The 24269-nt window shown below is 39.3% G+C and overlaps 1 protein-coding gene across 1 annotated transcript in view; it reads right to left on the bottom strand.

The window, feature by feature from the left end:
* SYNE2 (spectrin repeat containing nuclear envelope protein 2) overlaps positions 1–24269 on the bottom strand; it is a 307058-nt gene that overhangs the window by 239193 nt on the left and 43596 nt on the right. Inside the window, exon 2 of the mRNA XM_057730439.1 lies at positions 18082–18211. Within this exon, the coding sequence (XP_057586422.1) occupies positions 18082–18160 (79 nt within the window). The 5' untranslated portion in view covers positions 18161–18211. The remainder of the gene's footprint in view (positions 1–18081; positions 18212–24269) is intronic.

Here is a 24269-nt window from a genome sequence, read left to right as displayed (position 1 = left end):
TTTACATTTTCACTTAAACACAGAGCAATGCATTATTACAATGTGGCTTCTCCAAGAATGTCCTCTACTGCATGAGGTCACCAAGGAAGCTTTGCAACCTCCTTCTATCCAGGTATTTCCGTTCTTCCCTTTCCGCTGCTGGGTTATACTGATAACAGGTTTACTGCACACGGCCCCAGATTTATTACTTGGATCTTTCACTCTCCTCATTAAAATCTTTTGATCACTCCCTAGTTCCTTAATGAATCAATCATGGATTCTTGGCCTAACATTCTAGGTCGTTCATAATTTGACTCCGATCAACTTTTTCCTTACATTCCCCATGACTTTCCACTTGCATCCTACTTCTCTAGCCAAACTAGAATACCTACCATCCTCAATTAAGTCGCTCTCCCTTCTGCAAAAACATGCTATGTACCCTCCAGACTGGCTAACCCTCCCGCATCCCTCTGCATCCACAGAAACCCCAGCACCCACCACCATGCACGTGAGCGGCATTCAATCCACATTTGTTAAAATAAGACATATCCTGTTCAAATGTCTCCTTTGTGAAATAGAAATAATCTCTTCTGGCTCTGGCCTACCACAATACTTTGTTGGTTTTTGTTTTTGTTTTTATCATTGTTACTCTTAGGAAGTAATATATAATCCTTATAAAACATATTTTCAAACAGTTATAGAATTCAGAGTTAATCTTAACTTCCCCCAAACACCCATTTTCCTTCCCCAGAGACAACATTAATTAACAATTTCCTGTGCATCCTTCTTGATTAGGCAAAGACCGTAAACTCTAAAGGGCAAAGATTTGTTTTGGTTGGTCACTGATCCTTAGCTCCTAGAGAACACCTCAAAAGTAAAACACACTCTGTCGAATGAAAGAATGAATGTATGTATATGTAAATTAAACTACTATACGTGACATGGTTTCATGTTTTAAGTTGATAATTCAACGAGCAGCGATCTAGGTACACTATTTAAAGTTAAAAGCATCTGTTAAGCCACAAGAAATTTTTAAAAAGCAGATCATAAATCTTCCACTTTAACAGAAAGGAAGAAAATTATCATCTACCTAGTAAAAAGAACAAAGTGGATACATACGTGCCAATGTGGGTATATTCTTAAGTGAAAAAGAACAAATTATAAAATATCATGTTTATCATCATTCTACCTGTCTTTTTATGAAAGGGTAGCCACATGAATAACCCAACCGTTTTGTGTCTATCTTACGGTAATTACCACTTGCTATTCATGTACTGTAGTCATGTACCTCTATGTGGTTTCTCTCCTACTCACTGTATGAACCTTAAAATTAAACCTTTATGCTTTTGTGTTTTTGCTTCCCCTTGGACCAGTGCTGTGTAGAGAAGAGGTACTCAATAAATTTTGCTGATTGAAACACTTAGTAAATATTAAAAGACTGAGGTTCAAACTGACTTGTCATTGCATGGAGAACTTATTGGCAACAGTTACTAGGTCTATGTTTTACCCTCATCCTTGTTTTAAAACCCCTGGGCAATTTCTTTCTTCTACTAAGAAAATGTCTTGAACAAAAGGGCATGTACTAATGAGACCCTGTTGCTCTGCCCTGATACAATGCTGCCAAATCCCTGTGAGCTGGGACAGCCATGGCAAGGACAGCTAACTTCAGACAATAATGCAACACATTTTAGCCATGTGCTCAGCAGCCATCCCAGAGAATCTTACCCAAGCTGTTATCCAACAGGAACGGAACTAAAAATAATAAGGCCACCTCTTCTATTGTTCCTCATGGAATTGATAACAAACAGAAATAAATGAAGAAACAAATTAAGGGAATGAAAACACACAGGCACGCACAATCAAAACAAGAAAAGCCTAAAATATCTGAAGAATAAACAGGAAGAGGCCTGTTACTGAACTACCAAAGGGGAGACTATTAACCAACAGAGAAGCAGGGGGACAGTTTACAACACACTTTCTTGCAACCAACCATAAGCCAAACAAATTAGCAAGTAAGAAAGAAAAGTAAATAGTACCAAGACTGAGCTCTCACTTACTGAACCAGAAAAGTGAGTTTAGAAGCTAAGTCCTAGCCAGCATATCTCATAAGCACAATATGCAACCACATCTCTATGTCGAAATTCTTCTCATTCACATGTTTCCTCCCAGGAGAATTTATGTTGTCACTATGGAAAAAAGAACACTTGCCTGTCAAACCCAGCAGTCCAGGACTGAAATCACAATCTACTTTCCTGACTTCCTAGGTGGCCCAGTGGGTAAGAATCTGCCTGCCAATGCAGGGGACACGGGTTCGATCCCTGCCCCAGGAAGATACCACATGCCGCGGAGCAACTAAGCCTGTGCGCCACAACTATTGAGTCTGCGCTCTAGAGCCCGTGAGCCACAACTATTGAGCCCATGCGCCGCAACCACTGAAGTCCACGTTGCGCTCTGCAACGAGAGGCTACTGCAGTGAGAGGCCCGCGCACCACAATGAAGAGTAGCCCCCGCTCGCCGCAACTAGGGAAAGCCCTTGTGCAGCAACAAAGACCCAACATAGCCAATAAAATAAATTAGTTAATTAATTAATTTAAAAAAATCAATCTACCTCCTTACTTCTACCCAAACCTATCCTTGTCTGTGTTTTCGCCTCATGGATTTGACACCACCATCCTTTGTCAGCCCCAAGTATAGCCTACAACCAAATCCTGCCACATTTGCCTCCACATGGCTCTGGTATGCACTTCCTTCTCTACATCTGACGGTCCTCCTGCTCCATCTACCATCAGCTCTGGTCTGGACCACGTCTATGGCCAACCAGGTCTCTTCTGCTCCCTTCAATCTGTTCTCCACCTTACCCAGTAAATCTGACCACAGTACCCTTTCCACCCTTTGACGGTTTCTCTCTGCTCTGAGGATCGAGAGCAAAACAGCCTATGAGGCCCTGAGTGGTCCACCCCAGAGCACCTCTCCAGCCTTGGTACACACCACTCTTCCCTTTGACCAGGGCTCCAGCTACTCCATCTTCCTTCAGGGCCTTTACAAGCTATGTTCCCTCCTGCCACGGTCATTTGCACCACCCTGCCCTCTTCACCTACTTAACTTCTAATTACTCTTAGGGCTCATCTCGCTGCATTCTGAAGGAAACCTAAGTCAACCTGTCTTCCTCCACTACTTAGCACTTGCCTCAACTTGTAATCATTGACAAAGTTAAGAGCACGGGCTCAAGAGCCAGACTACCTGAGTCTGATCCCATATCTGCCAACTACTAGCTATGTGCCTCAATCTTCTCATTTGTAAAATGGGGATAACAGAAGCTACCCGACAGAGTGGTTAGGAGGATTAAGTACTTGTACTGATGCAGATCAACAACTGATAACCCCAAAGGCCAAATGTTGCCTACCACCTATTTTTCTAAATAAAGTTTTTTTGGAAGACAGACACACTCATTTCTTTTTCTGTATTGTCTGTAGCTACGTTCATGCTAAAGTGGCAAGTTGAGTCGTTGCAACAGAGACCATACGGACCTTAAAGCTAAAATATTTACTACCTGGTCCTTTACAAAAAAAGTTTCCCAATCCCTGCCACAGACTATGCTTAATCTACACAAATGAATATTAGCTACAACATGGATGAATGCTGAAATCATCATGCTAACTGAAAGAGGCATCACGAAATACCACATATTATATGATTCCATTTGGATGAAATGTCCAGAATAGGACAATCTATAGACACAGAAAGCAGATCGGTGGTTGCCCAGGGCTGATACAGGGAGGAGTAGAATGTTTTAGAATGATATCGAAAGGGTATGGGGTTTCTCTGCAGGGGTGGGGGGGTGATAAAAATGTTCTAAAATTAAATACTACGGTTGTACAATTCTGTGAGTATATGAAAAATGACTGAATTGTGTGTGTTAACGGGGTGAGTTGCATGGTATGGGAATCACATCTTGAATCACATCTCAGTATTGCCAAAAAAAATACTACCTGCCTCTTCATTGGCCTGTGGGCCCCAGGAGAGCACAGAGAGCGCAGGCCTGGTCTGACTTGCTCCTGACTTTGTCTGCAGCACAGCACTATGCTGCGTTTCATGTTGTTCAAATTCAGAAAGTCTTTGTAGAATGAATGGTTATTTGGCTGGAGGAGGAGTGAGCGGGGCTTTGTTGCCATTTTTCCCCAGTCAACCCAGGGATTTAAGTACTTAGTTTGTTGGGAAAATCTATGACAAACAACAAAGAATTTCTGCTTTGGGCCTTAGCACGTAGGATCCAGCAAGGTCATGTCACCACATGAGGCAACCACACCCTTATGCAAACACCTGAGACTTTTACACTGAGGCTTTTGTTTCCAGCCCCATGGAACATAGCTCCTGGCTCCCTGCGTAAGCAAATCTTGTATTTCTAGCACATGGAAATGAGCCCACATTACAGATAAAATGCCTAGGATCTGGGGTGCTATTTGCTTCTCCTCTCTCTTACCCTCTTCTCACTCACCTGAGTTGCTCAATACACATCTGTGGAATGAATAAATCACAGAAATGACTGCATTTCTTTTAGCACATATTTCTTACTCCTTACCACCTTTGACCAACCACATTAACACTGCAAGCATTTTTCTTGTGAAAATCAAGGTGTGAGCCTAAACACCTTCCACTGGGGCAGCATTCCAAGCACCTCTGACTTCTGAAAGCAAAAGAGCCAGACTGCACGAAGGAGATCCATGCTGTGATTACAAATCTAGGATTCCTACACTTTTGAATGCCAGCGAATCACTCAGGGTCATGGTTTAAGGGCAGGGTTCTGAGCCCCAGTTCCCAGAGATCCTGACTGAGGGGGTTCACATAGCTCACGCTGAGAAACCCCTCGTGAAAGCAATTAGACTGGTTTACATGTGTGACTTATTCTTGAAACAACACAATGGAATAAGAAGGGCCTGGCAAAAACAGTAATGAAATAATAAACTCTGGGATATTAACATAATGTAACTCAATGTAAATCTACTCTAACTTATGGGTATCCTGAGACACGCTTGGAGGGGCTCAGAAGGCTTGCTGAAACAAGCCACGTCCAGCAGGAAGGAGGACTCAGGGGTCAGGAACAATGACACTATTTCATTAGAGCTTCTAGTCAAGTGGTCAAGCAGGCCTTTTGTCAATGAGAAAACAGTAGCTCCCAGAAGAGGAAGGACTTTCAGTTACTCATTCAATAAGCACTTATTGATAGTCTACTGTGTCCTGGATACTCTGCTCTACATGTCACATCTGGTGAGAGAGAAATTCAGATCCAGAAGTGTCTGATACCAAAATCCATGTTCTTTTCATTAAAGTGAAAAATCAGCAGAAATGCCAGATCTATGGCCCCTTCAGCGACCACCCTATCTGTCCCCTCCTGTTCAAACCCAAACGTCTTGAAACAGTTGTCTACCCTGGCTGTCTTCACTTCTTCACCTACCACTCAACTCTCAACCCACGAAAAGCTGGCTTCCACCCCAGCCACTCCACTTAGCTCTCAGCTGGGCCACTCGTAACATACCCTTCGCTAAATCTCACGGATACGGCTCCGTATTTTTTGGACTCTTGAAACTTCTGATAGTGTTTACTACCCTCTCCTTCTTGAAATATTTTCTTTCTTAGGGTTCCACGATACCACACTCAGCTGGTTTTCTTTCTACTTCTCTGGACACCCCTGCCGAGGCCCTATTATGGGCTTGTTTTGCTGTTTCTATCTCTGGAATGTTCTGCCTAGGCCCTTCTTCTCTTTCTCTAGGTATTTTTCATCTACTCCCAGGGAACCAATTACCATTTATATACTAACCACTTCCAAATCTGTACCTTCAGCCCAGGTGTCTGTTTCCCCTGAGCCATGTGTATGTTTATCCCACCACCTTCTGGGTTATATCCACTTACTTATTCCAGGGACACTTCAAACTCAACATTTCCAGAACTGAGTTACCATCTCAACCAGCTTTCTCTCCCACCAAAGTTGTTCTCCTGCATTTTTTCTCTGCTCATTTGCCCAAGAATAATCCTGAGTCATCTTTGCTACTTCCTTCTCCTTCCCTTTCCCCTACCCAGTCAATCAAAAAGTTCTCATAATTACCTCAAGAAAGCTGAAAATAAAATTTTTTCATATGATATCACTTACATGTGAAATCTTAAAAAAATAAGGGTACAAATGAACTTATTTACAAAACAGAAGTAGAGTCACAGAATGTAGAAGACAAATGTATAGTTACCAGGGAATAAGGGGGGGAGGAATAAATGTGGATTGACATATACACACCACTATACAGAAAACAGATAACTAATAAGGACCTAAAGTATAGGCACTCAATACTCTATAATGGCCTGTATGGAAAAAGAATCTTTAAAAAAAATAAAAGTGGATATATGTATATATATAACTGATTCACTTTGCTGTACACCTGAAATAACACAAGATTGTAAATCAACTATACGCCAATAAAAATTTTAAAAAGAAAGAAAGAAAGAAAGAATATAAAAATTAAAAAACAAAAGCCCTGAAAATTGTACCTATTAGATGCCTCTGAATATCCATTTCTCTCTATCTGTACTGGCACCTCCTAGATCAGGACACCGTTATCTCTCAGCTGGACCACCATGACAGACTTAAACTGGTCTTCCTGTCTCCACACTCAGTCCCATAAGACCACATTCCACAGTACCCCTGAGGTGGTTTCTAAATCACCAGTTCTGAATTTGTTTCTACTCAGAATCCTTCAGTTGCTTCCCCTTGGTCTTAAGAAAAATTTCAAACACCTATACATTTACATGACCTCATCTTTTCACACTCTCCTTCAAACTCTAATGCTCGGTCTCACTCAACATCCACTTCCTTGCATGCACCATGTTCAGCCTCATCTTCTGGCTTTTATATGCCGTCACCACTGCCTGGAGCACTCTTTCTATCTTCAGCCTGCTCATCTGTTAACACATTTTAGGTCTAAGCTTATAAAGACTTCCTGTGGGAAGCTCTCCCTGACTCCCAAGTCTGGGTGAGGTACTCCTACTCTGTACTTCTATAGCACCGTGCCACCCGTCTCTTGCAGCACACATCATACTATGTTTCAGGACAGCACACTCTATGTGCCATCCCTATGTCTGGCATAGTGTCTTATACACTACAGGTATTTAAAAACACTCGTTGAATAATGAAAGAACAAATAAATGAATGGGGCTCTAGGAATAAATGAACCTATATTTTGGAAAAGCATAACAGTTAATGGAGTAGTAGCTCTTACCTTAAAAATATCCTACATTTCCCTTCCACATGTACCTGATATCAGCAAAATTTCTTGAAATGTTGATTAAGCCACTGCCTCTATACCCTCACCTTCCATTCTCTCCTCAACCCACTCCAGTCAGGCCTCCATCTCCACCACCTGAGTGTGGTGAATATGTTACAGCCACCAACTGACTCTCTGAGCCCAATCCAGTGGCTATTTCTCTACTCAATACAGTTGACCATACCCCCTTCTTGAAATATCTTCATCTAGGGGTTTCCAGGCTATCTCACTTGCCTGGTTTTCCTTCTTTGGCCTTGACTACTCCTTCTCAGTGTTCTCTGCTTGCTCCTCCTCTTCTGCTTGACCTCTGAACACTAAAAGACCTAAATGTAAGTATACCAGCCATATGCTCTTGGCTGTCAAATCTACACCTCTCTCTAGAACTCTGAATCCTGACATGCAACTGTCTACTTGATATCTCCGTTTTGATATCAAATAAGCATCTCATATCTATCATGACAAAAATAAATGCCTGATTTTCCCCACAACTTGTTTATCTACCAATCTTCTTCATCGCAATAAATTCCATAACCAGCTACTCAACTGCTCAAGGCAAAAATTTAAAAATTATCCTGAATTTCTCCTATTACTCCTCCTACACATCACAAAATTCACAGACATTCTTTGAGAAAAAAAAAAAACCCATGGTTCCAGGGACTTTCCTAGTGGCACAGTGGGTAAGAATCCACCTGCCAATGCAGGGGACACAGATTCAAGCCCTGGTCCAGGAATATCCCACATGCCGCAGACCAACTAAGCCCATGTGCCACAACTACTGAGCCTGCGCTCTAGAGCCCGCGAGCCACAACTATTGAGCCCACATGCTGCAACTACTGAAGCCCACACGCCCAGAGCCCGTGCTCCACAATAAGAGAAGCCACCTCAATAAGAAGCCTGTGCACCACAATGAGGAGTAGCCCCTGCTCGCCACAACTAGAGAAAGCCCGTGTGCAGCAACAAAGACCCAACACAGCCAATAAGTAAATTTATTTATTTATTAAAAAAAAAAAAATCCATGGTTCTTCATCCCATTGCTACCATCCCAGTCCAAAATACTATGATATCTCACCTGGGCTACAACAAAAGCATCCTAACTGGCTTTCCTGCTTCCCCTCCCACTCCCAGATAATCCCCTCTCTACCCAGCAGCCAGAGTGGAAAATATAAGTCAGATCATGTTACTCCCTTGATTAAATTTTCCAAAGGTTTCTTTCCCATCCACACACCTTAGCTTAGAGCTGATGAATCCCTGCCCAATCCACCTCTGCCTTGCCTTGCTCTCCAATACAAATCACACCACCCCTTGCCCACCACAATCCAGCCACACTAGGCTCCCTTTGCTCCATGAATTCACCTGGTTTGTTTCTATTTTTGAGCTCTTCCTTGAGCCACTGCCTCAGACTGAAATGCTCTTTCCTAGTCCTTCGTAAGGCAGCTCCATTGTGTTATTCCATCGCTCCTTAAGTGTCGCCTCATCCTTCTCTGATCACCAGATCTAAAGAGGACACCCAAGTAACCACTGCATAAATCCACCTTTAACATTTGATATTTTTCTTGATTATTTATTCTTTGTCTCTCCAACTGAAATGCAAGCATCATGGGCATATGAAGCTTGCTGGAGCTGGGCACCTCAGTAACCTCTCAGCCCAAAACAGGGCTTGATACAAGGTGGGGTCTCAGGAAACACGCTGCACAAATATGTCAACGAACAGATTTATCTGTCACATGTGATGAAGCGGTTAAGTGTGAATTCAACTGTACTTTCGAAATACTGTGTTTTGAAGACATCAAGCCACCCTGGAAGTTCTGCCGAGTAAACATTCAGACTGAGGCAGACAGAGACACACAGCAGAACTAGTTTCCACCATGAACAGCCTTTTTAAGTGAAGATGGGCCAACAACGCCAACATCTGGGAAAGACCTTACATGTTACTCACATCTGAGAAGGGCTGTTTGTGTTCTGTATTTGAGCCAGGTGCTCTTGATCTTGTAACATTTCGCTGCCCATGTAATTGGTAGTCCCCTGTGCAGCAAAGACAGAAAAGACCAAGGCCTGACCCGTGGGTGCTGCTCCACCCTAGAGGCAGGCAGCAACTGCGTGTGGCTGTTCTTCTCCTGTTTTCTTCCTATGCTCATTCAACACATGTTGCCTCATAGATCATCAATGACCAGGAGAGATTATTTACCCAGAATCTCATCTCTCTCCCGTAAAGATATACACATTGAGAACTTCAAACATTCCATTTCTCTAATAAATCATACGTAGTAGCCTTTTATCTACCATTTTTAAATGACTCTAAAAATACCTGTGGTTATTAGTAAACTTCAGCTCTCATACATACTGAGAACAACTACAGTTATCTTTTATCAAATTTCCTTGCTAAACGTTTTAGAAAGATGGAGCCATTTGCGGAAATTATAATCACCAGTGCTGAAACCAGATGAGGGAAGTAATCTCTCAAAGAGGCACATTAGAAGGACCTCTGATTTTTAGAGTATAAAATCACACAGTAAACCCACCAAATGGTTACAAATTAATCTCTTATATTTACTTCAAACTTTCCCATTTCCAAGGGGAAATTATGTTGAGTTTTATTTTTCTTAATTTACTGCTTCAAGCTCTGAACAATTACCGCCGCCCCCCCCCCCACACACACACACAAAGCTCAGAAAAAAATCTTGTACCTCCCATGGGGCTAATTAAAAAGGATTCTGATTTCTATAAGGAATGAATGAGATCTTTGTTAACCTACTTTAACAGGACTCTACATGACCCTGGATTTATCTTGCCCTACTTTTTAAAACGTAACTGACCCAGAATAAAGTAAGCTTATCCCCAAACTCCTGGCAAAAACAGGACCAAAGTTCCCAGAAGACAAAACCGCATATACAACCTAAGAAAAAAACAAAAAAACTACCTTCTCTGAAAAACACTGTTCACTGCAAACACCACTGCTTACAGAACTATTTTGTTTTTCATTTAATTGGCATATTTTTAAGATTATGAAGCTTTACGATATGAAGGCAAATAATCCTTCAAAAAAACAGCAAAAGACAGTATCAGCTACTATGATATCAGGAACTTTCTGGAAGCTTTTTTGAAAGGACAGTACAGCACTGATAGCTGGTAAAAGACTATAATTTGATTTTTTCTTTGGGTGTAATAATCACCTTAATTGGCCAAAAAACAAAAACAAAAACAAAACCTAGAGATGATTTGCTTTTATTCATAATAATGAAGCAGTCTACCTTGGTTAGAGGAGAAAAAATACTGTCTGCATATTTCTTACTTTTCATTCATCATTTCCATCAAAATCCCACACTGGGGACCTGGGTGCAAAAGGGCAGAAATTCTACCCAGAAGCATTTTATTAAATCCACTCCTCTTTCTCAGACTTCAGTTTCATTCACTCACTGTCATAAGGTAGAATAGAATTTCTCTCTGAAACACAACAGTGAAACACTGTTGAGCCCCCCTAAACAACATATACATACCTCACTGCCTTGGGTCTAAAGAAATCTATGTTTCCATCCTCTCTGATTTTCCTGAACACAGAACAATTTTTCTAATTTGGGGTACTTTATATATTTTTTCTTTTTTTAATTTAAATTTAATTTTTACTTTATATTGCAGTATAGTTGATTTACAATATTGTGTTAGTTTCAGATGTACAGCAAAGTGATTCAGTTATACATACATATATGTCCATCTTTTCTAGCTTTTCTCATATAAGTGTTTACAGAATATTGAGTCCCCTGTGTTATACAGTAGGCCCTTGTTGATTATTTTATATGTAGTAGTGTGTCTGTGTCAGTCCCAAACTCCTAATAGACATTTTTATATTGGAATGGCCATTCATTTTTTCATTACACAGTTGTTTATTGAAAGCCTAAAACATGTCAGAAATTTCATTGGCAATAAAGATGCAAGATTTCCTATGCTGAGAACCTAACACACACTTAGATGAATTCACATGGCTTATTAGAGCAAGAGATGTCCAAAGATGAAAGGAAACTCCAGGATAAGGAACAATTACAGAGAGCTCATCAAGAAAACAAACTCCAGGGAAGTTCTTATTTGTCTTACTTGTTGATTCACTTTCACATGACATCAACAGGCAAAAGCACAGCTGGACTACATGCCTCTTGAAGGTGCTCAATCTATTCATCTTTGTATCCTTAACACCCTACCTATGGTTGACAACCAGTATTTACTGAACAACTGAATAAAGTTCACCATTACATCACATAATTATGATGTAATCTAACCCAATGGACACAAATATTTTCTAATATTATTAAAAATAATACATAAATTGAAAGCCTCCCTTCAGATGGATACTCAGTAAATTATGAATAAATTTAAATGGAGTAACTACAGCGACTCTCATTTCACCTCTCAGCCCTACCAAGCAATGTTTACCCAGAAGGCATAAAGGGCTTTTTAATCTTTTAAAATATGTCATCTAGAAGATAACAGCACTAAATAAAACATATGAGCATTGTTTGAAACAACACAGTAACTTGACTGGACATGGTTTTATACAGGTTCATGTAGATGGCTAACCATTCACCAGCATTTTGGCAGGACTGCATGGAAGTTAACTCCTCATGTGGTGGCAAAGGTAGCAGAACACACACTCCTTCCTAGTCCTTTGTCTAATTGATGATAACATTCGGTATTCGGATGCTGTTGTTCTCATGAGGTACCACTGGCCTACTTCATTGCTGAAAACAAAATAAGGTGCTCCTGGTATGTAAATTTATTGTGTCCTTTTACGGCCAAAAAAATTTTACATTTATGTGTTAAAAAGAAACAACCTAAATCAGGACTTCCCTGGCAGTCCTGTCATTAAGACTTTGCCTTCCAATGCAGGGGGTTTGGGTTCAACTCCTGGTCGGGGAGCTAAGATTCCATATGCCTCACAGCCGAAAAAACCAAAAGATAAAACAGAGCGATGTTGTAACAAATTCAATAAAGACTTTAAAAATGGTCCACATCAAATCAAACAAACAAAAACCCTTCAATCTGAAATATACAGTGTCCAAAATAGGTCAAAATTGCCATAGCTGCCACTTAAAATATTACAAGATGAGTCAGGCTAGTCAGTCAATTTCTCTCATTTTTTAAATTGAGGTATAGTCGATTTAAAATATCATATCAATTCCAAGTGTCAATTTCACTCATTATTAATTTGACTTTCAAATGGGTCCTCTACCTGTGTCGTGCTTTTAAGCTTTTCATGACATAGGCAGTTCTCAAGAGTTTCTTTGAAAACAGGACCTTATAACTACAACAATTTATTTTAAGCACATTGATATAAAATAGTATTTAATGGTCTTATTAGTTGATGCTATTAAAATACTTGGTGAAAACACGCTAAATAAAAAGGAAGTTAATACTTTGGACCACTATTATCTCAAGAAGCTCAGCTTCTAACCTTGGAGCTTCTTCACCTTATTATCCATAGTCAATAGTTGCAGGTCCTATTGAGTCTTGCACCTTAACGGTTTCTTATCTGTCTCATACTTTCCTACTCACCCCTATCACTCAAATCCAGGCCAGCATTACCCAACACTCAGATATTTGCAAAGCTTTCTAATCAGTTTCTCCAATGTCACTTTCTCACCCCTTTCAAGTCTTCCTATACCCCAAAACTCAGACTCATCTCCTAAGGCACAACTCTAACCATGGACCCTGTCCTCTCATTCCCAAGACCCAACAGCTACCAGCTGCCTAAAAGCAAAATCCCCAAACTTCTTGGGCTTGAATTCAACTCCCTCAAGGATCTTCATCTCAGAAATACTACTGAAGGGATTCCTCCTTTGGTCTCAAATTAAATGGAATGGCAAAGAAAGTCCCTTCCAACCTGAAAACTCTGTGGTATTATCCAACTTTACCCTTTACTGCTTCCATAATCACATCAAAGAATTGTTCTCTGAACAAACCTTTCCCCCCTGAAGAGCTTAGCAGAGATGTGATTTCAGACAAAACACGTAGTTACTATTCTCTTAGGATAAAAGGGAAGGAAGCACCTATTATTTGGCAAGGTAAGAAATCCAATGGAAAGATAAAAAGAAATTCTATAATGGAAACCTCAGTAAAGTAAGTAATTCTTAAAAGCAACCATTTATTTATCATTTTAATAGCTTAAACTTTCATACATATAATTTATTTAAAATGTGGACCATCCACAGCAGTACAAAATGCACTAAACTAAAATAAATTCCATTTTTTACATTAATCTGCTCAAATTGCTCAAATTCACAAATGCCATTTCTTTTACCTCCCCCAAATCCAACCATTTCAATGCTACTATCTTCACTAGACTAAGAGAACATAAATATCTCTCTACTAAAAGGGCCCTTAAAAATCCCTTCATAAAGGGACTTCCCTGGTGGCGCAGTGGTTAAGAATCTGCCTCCCAATGCAGGGGACGTGGGTTTGATCCCTGGTCCTGGAAGATCCCATATGCCACGGAGCAACTAAGCCAGTGCACTACAACTACTGAGCCTGCGCTCTAGAGCCCACGAACCACAACTACTGAGCCCACGTGCTACAACTACTGAAGCCCACACGCCTAGAGCCCATGCTCCACAAGAAGAGAAGCCACCACAATGAGAAGCCCATGCACCGCAACAAATAACAGCCCCTGCGTGCGGCAACTAGAGAAAGCCCATGCACAGCAACAAAGACTCAACGCAGCCAACTAAGTAAATTAATTTTTTAAAAATCCCTTCATAAACATTTTCTCAAAGATCACACAAATGATGAACAATAAATAATGTTTACTGTCTTGCTCTATGAATTTCAGAAAAGCACTGCCAGATTGCTTAGATCTGATGCCTGTTGGCCCTGCACACATAAGATACCTGTTTTCATAGCATATCAACAACGATTCACCACATTTCAATGCAGATGTTTTAATCTTTTCTTGAGCATATTATTCTCAGTCAAGGTATGGCCATAACCGTCTCACCTTATATAAGTTTTTGACTAAAATAAAATAGGCATTATTAGTTAAATAGGCCTCTTTCTTCCTTTTAAAAAGATTCTGAAATGAGGAGAAAAAAACTTTTTATGAGCAGTCATCCTGAGTCTCTCATATTACACAAAGTCTCTAACTCATATTACTCCAAAGATCGCTACACACGTGAATTTTGTAAAATAAAAGTCTGCTTACATAGTGTACAAAGCCAAATGCTTTTAACACCACTGCCAACAGCCTGCAGTTCGGTAGTAGCCAATATTCATAATGTTGTCTATCAATTTTTTGTGTATATAGCTAATAATCTTGCAATGAAACCAAAGTTAACTTCAGAAATACATACAAGTTCCTTCTTTCTTTCCTCCCTCCCTCCCTCTTTTCTTTCTTTCTTTCTTTCTTTCAACAGCGCAGGCCAAAAGAATCATTATAAATCTGCTGATAACAATATAGAACTTAACTTTGGGAAATTCATTCATTTCACAGTTAAGCCTGCCATTCTACAGTCATGGGAACTCCTCGGTTGAGGGTATTTGGCTAATGTGAGCAGCTCTCACCCAGTGTAAAATTACATTACAGTATTGGCTTTCCACCTCTCCCGCTATAGAGCAATGCATCCAGCACCACATTCCCCTAAAGAGACCATGAAGGAATATCATTCACACTGGCAGTACATGTATATCACATTTCCATTGCCAAACATTCCATACTCATCTCCTACTGTAAAGCAGATTGTATAACCCAGCATAATTCAAAACATGCTTTAAGAAAACACTCACTTATCAGTCACTTGCTAATTATTTTGAGCTACTAGTGAACCTGAGATTAATGTCACTTGAAAATGCCCATCCATATTCAGGATGTGAAAGATTGCTATAAAAATTAAAAATTACAAAAATAAAAGTTTGCTACAGATTAACTAGGACAAGGCTAAGATTTACGTGCACTTTCCAGAGAAAGTTGTTCGGGAAATTCCCTCTTTCAAATTGTTCTTTGAACTATGTCAGAGTGTGGGTGTGGTGCAGTGGAAAGAAAACTATCCTTTGGGTCAAAACCCAGCTGTGCTGCTCACCAGCTGTGTGACTCTGGGAGAATAATTCCATCTCTGTGAGCCATAGCTTCCTTCTCTGTATCTTGAAGATAAAAATATCCACCTTACAACATGATTGTAAGGACCAAATGAGATAATGTACATAAGGGTGCTGTGTAAGCTAGAGCCAGCTACATAAAACTCTGCAGTAGGGAAGAAAACATTTTTAAATATAACACCTATAATATTATTATAAGTGCTAAAATAGGTACTGTGGGAGAACAGAAGAGAAAGCGTGAATCTCAGCCAAAGAAAGAGTGGGGCTCGTGGAGGAGGCTGAGTCTGGCTGAGTTTGGGATGAACAGGGACAGAGGAGGGCTGGATGAGCTGGACTCTTCCAGCAGGAGGAGGAGGAGGCAGGGGCGCTGCAGGAGGAACCACCTGAACAAAAGCACACAAGCAGGGGAATACCACCTCTCAGGGAACTATGGGGCACGAGCACAGGGTGCCTGTGGGCGATGAGGGCAGAGAGAAAGGGGAGCAGCAGACAGGAAGTGCCTGAGAGCCACACCAAGAAGTCTAGACTTTATCCCATGTGTGATGGGAAGCCACTGAATAGAAATGTCAAAAAAAAAAAAAAAAAAACAATGAAAACCAGACTTTTGGTTTACAATTTTTTCCTATCCGCCATGCAGTTTCTACTCTAGCTATGTGCTCCTGAACCAGAAATCCTCTGGGACAAAGACTAAAACTGTAATATATACATAGAAATTACGATGCCTTTATTGAGCTCCTACTCTGTCAGGCAGGCACTATGCTAAGCCCCCTGCCTGCATCATGGTTCATCTTCAAAGCACAGGTGCAATATAGACATTATCACCCATAATCTAAACAGGAGAAAACTGAGACTCAAAAAAGATAGTCTCTTTTCCAAGTTCAAAAAGCTGGTAAGTGGCAGAGCCAGCACAAGAAATTAGATTTACCTGGAAGTTTGCACCTTTTGACTGCTTTCAGCCAACTGCACCACCACCATCACCACCACCATCTCTGGTAACCACAAATCTCATCTTTTCCTATGAGTTTGCAGGTCTGGTTGGTTGGTTGTTTTTGAAGTATTATTGACCTACAACACTATATTAGTTCCTGTTACATAACACAGGGACTAAATATGTCTATACATTTCAAAAGGATCACCATAATAAGTTTAGTTACAATCTGTGAAGAATTCTCATCACACGGAAAAATTTCTCTCTCTTCGATTTTGTACCTATATGAGATGATGGATGTTCACTGCACTTATTGTGATAATCATTTCGTGACGTATGTAAGTCAAGTCATTATGCTGCACACCTTACACTTATGCAGTGCTGTGTGTCAATTACATCTCAATAAAACTGTAAGAAAAAAACTAAATGAATACATACAAACAAACATAAATGTCAGGATCAAATGATTCAGGAAAAAAAGAAGGAAAGGAGGGAGGGAGGGAGGGAGAAAGAAATTAGATTTAGCTGACCATTTACTGATGCACTATCTTCCTAATAAACTTTAGGTCACATGAGTTACTACTCGCATGCAACCAAAACTTCAGAGAAAGATAAGAACATTGGGTTTTTTCAGATGAATGAAAATTTGATTCAAACTACTTATGACAAGTATATGACATCATAAAAATGCACTTACTGAGAATTTTTTAAATTCTTGCTTCAAGTACTAGCCCTCAACATATGTTTCTGGAGTCTATACAAATTACATGATATTTATTTTTAAAAGCCACTGACCCCAAAGTCAAGAAGCTAATCATTCAAAACCATTTTTAATTAAAAAGAGATATCAGAAAGAAAGTCTTTCGGGGATCTTTCTGATACATGACACAAGTGAATACAATGCACAGCATGGTAACTGTAGTTAATAATACTGTATTGCTTATTTGAAAGTTGCTGAGTCAGTAAATCTTTAAATTCTGTAACTATGTATGGTGACAGATGTTAATTAGACTTATTGTAGTGATCACTTCACAACCTACTGAAATACTGAATTGTTATATTTTACACCTGAAACTAATATAATGTTGTATGTCTATTAACTTCAATTCTTTTAATAATAAATTAAAAATAAAAAAATAAGTGACTCAAAACTATGGTTTCTAAGTAACATTCTAAGAATGCTACATGATACTGTTAATAATCTTTAAACTACTTTAAAATACACAGTTACATAAGCATTTTCAAAGACTGGCCACAGCCTTGTTTCTTCTACACTAGTTGACATTACTCAGCTCCAAGATTTGCAACAGAGGTGTAAGGCCTAGTGGCTAATGAATTTTCAAAGTACATAACAAATACTGCCAAGAAACATTAAAAAAAAATATGGACAGTACTTATTTGCATAAATGCACACAATTCATGTAACTGAAAGTTCACTCTTAATATTACTACTATTCCTTTTTATAAAAGAGGCTATACAAAAAGATGTAAAATAAGTACAAACAATGCCAAGCGAACTGTGGTTAATATTTAATTTTCATTGCAAATAAAACACATGCACTCAAACTGAGAAACCGAGATACCAAATTCCTTCCAGATATTCCTTACTTTCCTAAGTAGCTGAGATAGCAATAAAGACACTGAAGTATATTGAAAGATACTACAATTGGAAAAATATAGATATATGTATATATATTTTACCATAAGAGAGACAGAAAGCAATACAATTTGTGAATAGATGAGAGTGAGGGTCCCACAGTTGCCACGGGTGTTACCCCACCCAATCTTAATTACCTTGCAATGAAAAATGGAGATCATCGATGCCCAAGGAAGCCTGTTCATCTTCAGTGGGAAGCACGGGACTAGATGCCATCCTTAGACTCAAAGCAGATTATATCATGTCCATCTCAGTTAAAGAAGTGAACTAAAAATAAAAGGGATAAATGCTCATTAGTAACTCTGCAGCTCTGCATTTCCAGTAAACATGTATTGCCAGAAAACAACAGCAACCAGAAACTGCCCTCCAAAAGAATCACAGCTTTCTAGTGAGTGTTTGCCTAGTTCATGTGGAACAAAGTGACTACGCCTTCTTTTTTGAATCATAATCAAGATTTTGCCCTATGACCTATTCAGGCTCTTTAGAGTTGCAGGCAGAACTCCACAAGAGCTAGCATTGTGGATTCTATACTAGCGGTGAAAAGGAAAGCTATGCAATTATAATTCCATAACTTGCCCAGAGGATGTAAAGCTGACACAAACTGGTTTCTTAGGCATTTGTGTGTATTATACTATTAGCTTCAACGTACAAGGATTTTCTTCAAAACTTTTCTTTTAACTTAGTTCCTTTTCTGCTCCATGATTGTTGCCATTTACTGGAAACAATAAGAACTGGGTCTGCACAGTTTGCAAAATGAAACTAAAAAACTATATCAAAAAGGATGTTTTCATGGGTTATCTATTATATTGAATTATTTTCCCAAGTCCTTATTTTGTCACCTACACATTTCTTTCTCTACTCCCACTCTGACTCTTAAGGAATCCTTCCAGCAGAGTAATTCTTACTGAGCAACTCTTTAAAAGTACTGCTTCATGTATGTCTATGCCACTATTAGTATTCTAGGGGCTGAGAATAAATCATTGACTTCTCCCAGACAGATGACCTTCTTAGCAAAATAAACCTAACCAAATATATGAAAACATAAAATGTATCAGGGGATGGATAGAGGAATGGATAAGTGTACAGATACGTGATCAACAAAGTATAGCAAAACAATAATGGCAGAATCTGTGTTGAGTATGTAAGTGTTCACTATTAAATCCTTTAACTTTGCTGTATATTAGAAATTCTTCACAATAAAAAGTTGGGGGGGGACTAAAAATTAAATAAACCTGAGGCCCAGAGCTAGATACAATCAATCATATCCAACAGACCACTTAAAAACATGAAAAGAACAAAAATCATTAAACAGCTAATGCTAGAGCCAGACTTCAAAAATCTTTCAATCCTGTCTTCCCACTCTGTTTATCATCCAAAACTCCTTTATCATCATCTATCCCATGGATCACTGTTGTTAAAGATTTTACCTACCAAATAAACTATGCTTATTAATTAATATGTTAATTAATTAATAATTAATTTGTTTCATCCTCTGAAATAAGATGAATCAGAGCCTGCCTGAGGTAATATTGTTCCTATACTGAGGTGATACAATTCTAACCAAAATAAAAAGCTTTTTGTTAGTTCAATGAGCCTGTGCAGCCTGATGACTGATAAAGGTACAAATGTCTTCAGTTGTTGGTATGCTGAAGACCTCCCCTACCCCTTCCCATACTGAGAGCTCCAGAACCCAAAGTGAAGGCAAAGCACTTTTTCATGATGATGGGAGAAAAACTGAATTCCAGAATTAATTTCCTAATGGCACCCACTATTTCATGCCAGGGCTATTAAATAAAAGGATAATAACAATAGTAGCAAACATTTATATAGCACTTACTATATATAGGTACTATTCTAAGCACAATTGTATGAGTTAAGTACCGTAATTATCCCATTGTTGAAAAGACAAAACTGAGATGCACAAATGTCATATACAGTTGTCTAAGGACACACAACTAATAAATTACGGAGCTAAGATTTGAACCCAGGTGATTTTGGTTTCAAGAGTCCATGCTCTTAGCCAATACAGGTTGGTACCTCACAGAGATAGCTAGAGCTAGCTAAAACTTAGCCAGATTTCATTAATTCCTTTTTTCACTTCATTTATTCAGCAAGCATTTATATATGCTATATGCTGCTCTCAAGGAATTCAATCTTCTGAGAATGACAGATGAACACATACTGAGTGAACTCTTCTAAGAAATGTATGCAGAAGGTGCTGCATACATTGTATGGAAGCAAAGGAGAAGGCATGTCCTATCACTTGAATCTAGAGGTAGATGTGATTACAGGAGTGTACTTAATATAAAACAGCATCTCACTCAAATAGTCCTTTAAGCATTATTCGGGTAATACCTTGAATTTTGATAAGAATGTCTCTGAGCACCGCTCATTGCCATTCAATATTAAATATAAGTTATTGAATGTTGGGGAGAGAACTTAAAAGCAAAATAATAGGTAACAAACTGATAACCAGAGAATCAAGAAATGTTCCTGGACTAGACTGGCATGTGAGATCTACTATACTCCACATTAAAGTTGTAGAAAAAAATTGGTATTTGTAAAAAAAAAAAAAAGTCGACACCTTAGAATAACTATTTGTCTCAGACGTTTCTAACAGTGAAGACTTATTAACAAACAATTCAATAAAATATAACAATTTTTTATTTACTGAAGAATTTCCTAGAGCTTCTAAAAAATGTAAATCAAAAGTAAAACCAGGGAATTCCCTGGAGGTCCAGCGATTAAGACTCTCTGCTCTCACTGCCAAGGGCCCAGGTTTGATTTGTGGTCAGGGAACTAAGATTCCACAAACTGTGGGCAAGGTGCGGCCAAAAAATTTAAAAAAAAAAAAAAAAGGAAAACCAAGCTATGGAGACTTAATCAATTGCAAGTGTTAGATTACTGATCCAAATACTGTCTTAGTACAATTATTTATCAAAAACACATGACCTATAGAGGTCACGAGGATCTGACTGAAGACAATGTACGATGACATTTCCAACTGTTTTTGGTAAGAAACAGCTGACATCTCCAGAGAGGAATTTACTTGACTTTAGATGGGACTCATGAAAAACTGGAACACAGTAGAGAAGAAAAGCTTGGAGAGATTTCTCTGGATCTAAATTAGGATGTTAGAAAGGAGATGAGAAAGGAAGGCAGAAAGAGGAATGAGGCTTGGCCAGGTGCTCCATGACTCACAAGGGTCTATCAACCAAAACCCTGAAGGCCATCCTATCAATTGCCTTCCAACTCCGCTGCGGGGAGCACAAGGGCTGCCTTCTCAGGTGGGATCACAGCACAGACGAGCCTTTCTTCCCAGGCAGTCCTCATCACCTTACTTTTCCTTTTCAAATAAAAGTTACATACAATTGGACTTCCTAGGTGGCACAGTGGTTGAGAATTCACCTGCCAATGCAGGGGACATGGGTTCGAGCCCTGCTCTGGGAAGATTCCATATGCCACGGAGCAACGAAGCCCGTGCACCACAACTGTTGAGCCTGTGCTCTAGAGCCCGTGAGCCACAACTATTGAGCCCATGTGCTGCAACTATTGAAGCCCACGCGCCAGGGCCTGTGCTCCACAACAAGAGAAGCCACTACAGTGAGGAGCCTGTGCACCACAATGAAGAGTAGCCCCTGCTCTCAGCAACTAGAGAAAACCCATGTGCAGCAACGAAGACCCAAAGCAGCCAATAAATAAATAAATTTATAAAAAAAAAAGTTACATACAATTATGTAACATCAGGGTTCAGAATGAACATAATGGATCATCTTCAGAAACATACCAAAGATTAGGTAAAGAATTAATGTAGTGGCATTAAAAGATTCGAAGACCAAGTAGAAGCATGAGGAACTGTGTTTTTAAAATCCATGTAAATTAACACACGTTTTTATAAATGGCATAAGCTATTTTGAAACGACTGTGGTTTGCTTACACAATATATCTTAATGTGTGTCTGGTTTCTCTAAAACCTCAAAACACCAGAGAATTTCCCTTTTAAAAGAAATCTTGGCATTTACTTTGGATTATTATGATTAGAATTTTTACAACTCAAAAGTGAAATCTGAATAGAGATCATTTCTAATGAACAGAATTATTAGTTATTTTTATTTTCTTCCTTTCATTTATCTGCATTTTTTAAATCTCAAATGATGAATGCCTACTTCTGCTTCAATAAGAAAAACATTTTTGCTTTTATTTTGATGAAATGACAACAAATGGGGAATAAGGTATTATTTAGTTCAGGTCAGTTCTCTAATCCATATGCTATGGAAACTGTACATCTATAGCTTTATAATTAGAGAAATACTCTCTTGACACAAATAAAATATTAGAAAACTTCTGAGTTTGTCAGAAATTTCTAGAAAGGACTCTTAAAAGCCTTTTTGGTAGCTCAAGAAGTCTCATTTTCTCATTATTAGATAGTTTGCTAGTGCGCTCTGCTGCTCTAAAAGCACTGAAAAAAGCACTGTCAAAGGCGAGAAAGGGACTTCTATGTCATCTTCAAAATTTGATTAGAAGGTGTGTGTACCATAGCAGGACACGTTAAACATATTTAGGTTGTTCTTTAACAGAGTGGTTTAAATGTCACCATTTTCCCTGGGGTAAATTCCCTGTTCTTTGTTCTATTCTTCATCTGTATCATGTTATTTATGGTTCGGCTAGGAAGTCTAAAGGATCTCCCTTTTGTTGGTTAAGTTATAGCGCCCGTCCTGGCAACTGACAGTTATTAACTCTGATCTGCCCTCAAGCTCACAGAAGAAAGTTGGTGACACACTGGCAATAAGCTTCTCCATCTTTTTTCCATTAACTTTTCCTAACTCTGTTATTACGGATCTTTTCATCACCGTTTGACTAGAAGCAATTGGTATAAATCCCCAGATTCATTGATTTTTAAGGTCCACTATCCTATCTCCTTTCAGGCAACTGATTTTTCTAACAATCACCACAAAATGCCAGAACAATCAATCCCAACTATTCGCCGCACGTTGGGAACACAAACACGTAGCAATTCCCTGGATATGACATGGCTGCACTTGCTGCCTCACAACAAAGCAGTGTCACTCCCCAGCCAATACCAACGGTGCTGCCAAACCACCCACTTCAACCACGATAAGAGCATTCTAAGTCAACCACGATAAGAGCATTCTAAGTCAATGTAACCACTTCCCTAAAAGAGCCTTCTGTTGGCCTTGACCAAGACCCAACTGCTCTGAACTGCAGTGTCCACTGCTATAGAAAGGGATACACATCTCACATGGATTTCAGTGAAGCACATGAAACTAAAAACTACAACAGCAACTACCATTTATTCAGTGCTTACTACAGTAGATGTACTACACTATACAGTAAACGGTGTTTACTATATAAACTGTGAAATGAATTTATCAGGATTATCCCATCTCTTAACTGGCAGTAAAAATTAAAAGCTAATCACAATATTAAAATGTAGAGAAAACTGGAAAAAATACAGGTAAGGTCAAAAGGAGAGAGGAGACACCAGTCCACATGTCCTACCAACCTCCCAGAATCCTCCTCGATGGAATCCATCTTGGCTGAGGGGTTGTGTGCGCCACCAGAAAGGACCCTGAATTAGAATGATTGGCCAGAGACAACCGGAAAACTAACCCCATCACCATAAAACCCGAGACTGTGAGCCACGTGGCAGAGCAGTCCTCCTGGTAAGGACTGCTGCTCTCCGTCCAGGCAGCCCTTCCCAATAACGTCTCTTGCTTTGTCAGCAAAAAACAAACAAACAAACAAACAAAACGTAGAGTAAAAAAACTTAAGGATAAAAACTTCCAGCCCTGCAAGATGTGATGTGTTAAATCAGCACAAATCCAGAAAACATGCGCTCAGGAAGTAATTACTTTTAATTTTCATCAGCACGTTTTAACATAGAAATTCTGCCCTTGCACACTACGCTCAAATTTTTAAAGCTCGTAATTCCCCCGGCAAACGTTCCCTGCCTTCATTACTACCATGTCACTGGTCTCCCTTAAAAAACTAGAGAGATCTTTAAATTATAAGTACAAGTAATGGTTTGGGTTTTGTTTTTGTTTTTTTCCCCATATATATCTCTTCATTGCTTTTGCCATCACCATTGCCCACGACCCCATTACTTCGTTCCTAAACTGCTACCAAAGATTCCTGGCTTTCCTATTAACTCTAGCTTCTCCACCCCTATCTTTGAAGAATCCCAAAGAGGTCTGGGATTGGTGGCAAGAGATACTGCAGAAGTTGAGGATGAGATATAGGTCTGAAAATGAATGGAACTGAGTGTGCTGAAGATCAGGACTGATAGTAAGATTTTAGACAAGTA

This window comes from Hippopotamus amphibius, chromosome 4 (assembly GCF_030028045.1).
Source record: "Hippopotamus amphibius kiboko isolate mHipAmp2 chromosome 4, mHipAmp2.hap2, whole genome shotgun sequence".
Classification (NCBI taxonomy): domain Eukaryota; kingdom Metazoa; phylum Chordata; class Mammalia; order Artiodactyla; family Hippopotamidae; genus Hippopotamus; species Hippopotamus amphibius.
The sequence above is the reverse complement of the archived record's forward strand: the minus strand, read 5'-3'. Positions and strand labels throughout refer to the sequence as shown.